General features: G+C 42.5%; 1 protein-coding gene across 1 annotated transcript in view; it reads left to right on the top strand.

Moving 5' to 3' along the window:
* Pola1 (DNA polymerase alpha 1, catalytic subunit) overlaps positions 1–4,775 on the top strand; it is a 308,693-nt gene extending 303,918 nt beyond the window's left edge. Inside the window, exon 37 of the mRNA XM_046425334.2 lies at positions 3,551–4,775. Within this exon, the coding sequence (XP_046281290.1) occupies positions 3,551–3,696 (146 nt within the window). The 3' untranslated portion in view covers positions 3,697–4,775. The remainder of the gene's footprint in view (positions 1–3,550) is intronic.
* The last annotated feature ends 865 nt before the right edge of the window (positions 4,776–5,640 follow it).

The following is a 5,640-nucleotide window of genomic DNA, read 5'->3' as shown; positions in this document are numbered from 1 at the left end:
TTTGAAATATGGGTGTCATTTGAGATCTTGTAGATACCTCTCCTGGCCCGAGACTCCATTATAGATTGATATTCAGGGAAAAAGCAGCCAGGCCAGAGGCCCCAACAGCTCCCTATAGTTCTGATGGCTCTAAATCATAGAAAGTGAAGAGGGGTGCAGTTTTCTCTCAAAATTCCCAAAGCCTCCTGCATTCTACCCCTGACGACAAAGCTCATGTAGCACTGAGGGAGGGAGGCTATGGATTAGAAAAGGTGGGAGAGCTGAGAACTGTATGGTGGGAAGCCATGCAATTAAAAAACTGACTGAAATTATTACCTGATTTCATAATTGACAGAATATTTAATTCAGATATAGTAAATTGACACACCTCTACACAGAGACAATTATGACTGACTGTATAACACCTGACAGAATCAATTATAACTGACTGTTGTTTGATACCTTTGCACGGAAATAAATGAAACAGACATTTAGAACAGAGACGGCTGCTGCCTGTGTGCCTAAGCCTGCCTTAATTAAAATAAAATAACCAGTAGGCGATGTTAAAATATCTTTGTCTCATGGTTTCTAGTTCAGTGTGTTTCTTTAAGTCCAAAATGAGTTTTATATAAAGAGTAAAGCTTAAAAGGAATCTTTGGTTTACTGACATGAAACTAAAATATGTGAAGTAGAGATAGTTTCCTTAGCTGAGAGAATACTCCATTTTTTACAAATAGCATTTTGTTCGATCAGATGACTTTTAAATAAGTCAACTTGCATGATTTTGAGGTTTGGGATTCTGATTGGTAAAACATAACTTTGAAATTAGCTGTTCATTTTGTTGTCTGATAAAATATTTTGTAATGATTATTATCTAGACTACCTTTTTGTCATTGTTTTCATGGGGTTTAGGGACAGAATATTTTTGATAATTACTATGTAACCATAAGGAAGCTGAGCATGTAGAAAGGAGCAGAGTAAGTAAACATTAGATACACGATCCTCAAAGGTTATTTACAGTAAAGAATAAGAAAAGGAGATGAGCTTTGATGGTATATTAAGATGAGTGATTTCCATGTGATAGTTCAAGTCACTAGGGTATATTTCACTGGTGTGTTTGTGTGTGGGAAGAGCATTTCCTTGTCTTCCTTCGAAGTTTGGATTTTCAGTGCTAGTGGTCGAGCCAGCAACAGACACAGCCAGTGGTATCTCTGTGGCCCCCGGTGGGATGGCTGCAGATCTTCTCTGCCTCTTGCCTCATGGCCTATTGGAATCTTAAAGTGTTGTCCTCGGGTGCTGAACTGCAGCTCCTGTGGGGGTGGCATCTTTACGGTAGGCTGCCTCCAAAAATCAGAGCAAGGGAGAGAGTCAGAGTTTTACTGGCCATGTTAACTGGCTTTCACCATTTAACATCTGTATTTTCTCTTGAGTCCTAAAGTGGTGGGTGTAGTATTGATGGAAACAGGGTAACAGTTTAATGTGACGCCTAACGTGGGTGGCCCAGGTGCCTAAAGAGGGAAGAGGAAAACCACGAGAAGGGATGACTTCTTGCCCTCCCAGCCTCTGCCCGTGATGTGGCCTGTGACAGCTCATCCAGTTCTGTTTCCTAGAAGACCTTCCATACATTATTGATTACATTCTCATTGGGGAAGCAAGTGGGAGCTTTTATCTGCATCTCTCACCAGCGTGGAATGGTGCCTGAGCTGTATTGACCGGCTATAGGATATGCTAGTGGTCACAGTTGTCTTTTACGAAGAAGAGCACCGAGTGACGCTGGTTGTCATTCTAGCTCTGCTGTGTGGCAGCGTAAATAGTCCCCTTTCTAACCAACCTGGTGGGAAAAGTCAATATCCCATCAGCAGAGGAGGTAAACACATCAGGAGCTGTGTCCCCTCTCTTCCTCCCCTGCTCCTTATTACCGCAGCTCTTTAAATGTGCTCTCCCCAGTCATCAGATGCATTTGTGTCATTCACATGCACAGGGTTGCCAGCCTGCAGCTCTGGCCTGCCGGGAGGCAGCCTTGGGGCCTTTGTTGTGTATTCTCAGACTCCGATAATTAGAACTTTCAAATTGTCTTTCTATAGTCCCTTAATGATGCATATCTCTCTCTCTCTCTCTCTCTCTCTCTCTCTCTCTCTCTCTCTCTCTCTCTCTCTCTCTCTCTCTCTCTCCTTCCTCTCTTTTTCCACCTCCTTTGGGCATTTAAATCCTCTACAAAACTTTTTGTTGTTGTTTTTGGAAAGGCATTGATGTAATTTAGAAAAGGTTGTGGAGAACAAATGTGAATGTATAACTAAGGAACAAAAATCTTGAAACCGAGTTTTCATTTTCCGGGGTTTTGTGGACTTCAGTGGGGTTTTGCTTTCTGTGATTGACATCCTGTCCCTTCTGTGTTTCCTTCCCAGTCCTTTCCTATTCCAAGGTGCTGGGCCACTTCCCCCACCCCCACCCTCAGGCACCTTGGCACAGTGTCCAGGGCCCTCACTTCCAGAACAGCTGATTTCTGGGGCCTACCTTTCTCTATTCAGGAGCATTGGATTGGGGGCAAGTGGTCAGAAGTGAAACTCAACTCCAAGTATGGACTGGGGGTTCTGGCTAGCTGGGGTTATATATCTATATCCCTGATTGCATCTTGTGTGACCTTGGGCAAGTGACTTAACCTTCCAGATTCCTAGGCCATAAAATGGGGATTTTAAAAAAAAAAAGAGTCAACTTCTCAGAATGCCTCATGGGGTTCCTGAGCAGCTTTGAACAAAGACTGCATCATCTTAACCATTCTGGGCAGGGTTAGATCCCCAAAAAGATCAGACCTGTGTGTAGCAGTCTCTGGGGAGGCAAAGGAAGGATCTTGTCTCTAGCTGTTTTTCTGTTTTCTCAGAACAGGAAAGCCAGGGATGAATGGGTGAAGTAACAGGTTCCAGAGGCCAGGGCACTATACACAGTGAGTTCACACAGTATTGGCAAAAAAGAAATCTTGGCAATAGACAAGTAGTACTCTCCAGGCAGTCCCCCTTAGCAGAGAGATGAAGACTGAAGGGACTAGGAGAAACTGACTAGGCCCAGTGATCTGGGGAGCATGGGTTGGGAGGCACAAGGAATCATAGCTTCTTTCCTTTGAGACCAGGTACTTCTAGCCACATGCAAACTTCACATGCAATTGCATGTCTGTGAAAGTGGAGCTTACCTTGTCTGCTGCACGTGGGTGTGCACCTGCGATTCACATCAGTAAAAGGTGGCCCCAGCCCAGGTACTGAGTCAGCTTTGTGTTGAGAAGTGATAGGCCAGCAGGCAAAAGGAAGTCAAGCTTTAACAGAGGAATCTTGGGCACCCCAACATTGGACTGGCTCCAGGAATACCCTGAAGATTATGAGGAACTCAGAAACATAGAGTTGCAGACCCAATCTACACTCCCTTTTCTAGTGCCTGAGAACTATCAAATGGTCTGTAAAGAAGAAACTTAAAATTTTTTTATTTGTTCTTTTTAGTTATACATGACAGTAGAATGTATTTTGACTATTATACATACATAGAAGAAAAGACTTCTAATGCTTTTATTTTTATTTCACTTTAGAAAAATTGAAGAAGCAGTTTTTTACACCCAAAGTTCTTCAGGACTACAGAAAACTCAAGAACACAGCCGAGCAGTTCTTGTCCTGGAGTGGCTACTCTGAAGTGAACCTCAGCAAACTCTTCGCCGATTGTGCTGTGAAGTCCTAAGGAAATCCACAAGCGAATGAGGAGGGCTAGTTGCAAATCCCAGCTTCCTGAGCACCTCTACTCTGGCCCTAACTGCTTCTCCAGTATCTTGCTTTTCCTTTAAGGACTGCATCTCATGTTCACGTGGGATGTGAACTAGGAGGAGGGATTACAAAAATATTTCATCTGTCATGCATCAAAGAAGATCCAGTCTTCATGTTATGGTATACCACTGAGCTCTTCCCCATGTCCCTAAAGACCTAGCATATTGGGAACTGGGTTTCTAGGAGAGGGAAATTGCTATTTTAATTGAAAGTGGCTGAGATGTAAGTGACCCTGGACTTTGCCCCAGGGCTGTAGTAGAGGTGTTCCCCCAAAGAGAGGATTCTGCAGCCCAGCAGGAGCAGTAGTAACATTTTGCCTTTTCACATGCCAATTAAACACAGTCTAAATCCAGATGATTCCTTAGCCACTTGCTATAGAAGTGGCTGTCTTTTTTAGTCACGTCTTTCAGATAGGTAGTGGATGGCAGGGGAGATATAGAATCCTTGCACTCAAAAATAAACAGAATGGACTCTATTGAATTGCTCCAAAATCCAACACACACACACACACAATCTGAACAGGTGTTTTACATTTACACACACCCACACTTAAATAGAAAGTTTAGGTAAAAGTTTATACAACAGGAAAGCACATTTAAAATAATATAGGACATCAAAGGGCTGGGGATGTAGCCCAGTGGTAGAGTGCACTTGCCTAACATGCATGAGACCTGAGTTCTGTCTTTAGCAGTGCTAAAAGAAAGTGTAGCATTTGGGATGAGGATCAATGTGTTGCATTTGGCAAAGTGGGAGAATGGTTAATTGGCCCTGGTGCTTGCTATTTTTCCTCATTTTCTTCAGAATGGTGCCTGCTTTGCTGCAGCAAAAAGTATTTCAATATGTCAATCTTTCTTACATTATTGGTAAGATTGTACTAACAAAATATATTTCCCCTTGTATAACTATGCTGTGTTTTAAAAATGTTTACCTATGTGTTTTTATAAAGGAGAGTATGCTGTGCTTTATACTTAAGAATAAAGTTTTTCTAAAGGGAAAGCAGTTGCAATGAATTCTTATTGGGCACAAACAATTGACTACAGGGACAGCAAGGAATACTGTTTGACTGAAGGCTATCCCCTTCCCAAACCTCAACCCACTTTTTTTCATTGCAACTGAGATTAGAACCCAGCTCATAAATTATTGCAAATGGCAAGGCCTTTGAATGTTCTGAATTTTAGAATTCAGGAGAATTTCTGTGGACTTTGGATCCTTTAAGAGATAAGATGCAAGCTCTGGGAGTAGCTCAGTGGTAGAGTGCTTACCTAGCATGTAGGTTCCATCCCCAGCACCAAGAAAAAAAAAAGGTGAAGTATGGGGCCTGGTGTTATAATAGCTCAGGGTAGAGCAGTGCTTAGCACGCACAAGGCCCTGGTTTGATCCCCAGCACCAAAGAGAGACAGACCTAAGGTATGGTTTCTAATGTGACTTTGTGGACTTGTACAACCAAAGGGAGCTAAGCTAAGAGCTCCGTGGTGTCTCTTGAAATACAAAGCTCATTTGTTTTCTCCCTGGGAGAAAGGCACCAAACATAAAGGTCCCCTAGGGAAGGAATACTTATTAAGTAGTGGAGATGAAGCCACCTTTCAATCTGGCTTTGCCTTCTCTTTTTGCTTCCTCCCTTCTCCCTTCAGTCTCTTATGTATCTCCTGTCCTCTTGCTCTTACACTCAAGTTCAAAGTAGAAATACTTTGGGATTAGGTTCCTGTTGATTAATTAATTGGTACTAAAAGCTCTGCAGTCAGTTACAAGTTGGAGGAAACTAAGGGATTGATGTGATTTTATTGCTCCTTTGGTCAATTCTGATAATTGCTATTATATAAGTTTATAGAGATAGTTCTCCAGTGGGTGCTTCTAGAGCCAC

This window comes from Marmota monax, unplaced genomic scaffold, assembly GCF_021218885.2.
Source record: "Marmota monax isolate L192 unplaced genomic scaffold, Marmota_monax_Labrador192_F-V1.1 WCK01_AAM20220418_F8-fsc00075, whole genome shotgun sequence".
In the NCBI taxonomy this organism is placed as follows: Eukaryota; Metazoa; Chordata; class Mammalia; order Rodentia; family Sciuridae; genus Marmota; species Marmota monax.
This window is presented reverse-complemented; position numbering and strand designations above follow the sequence as displayed.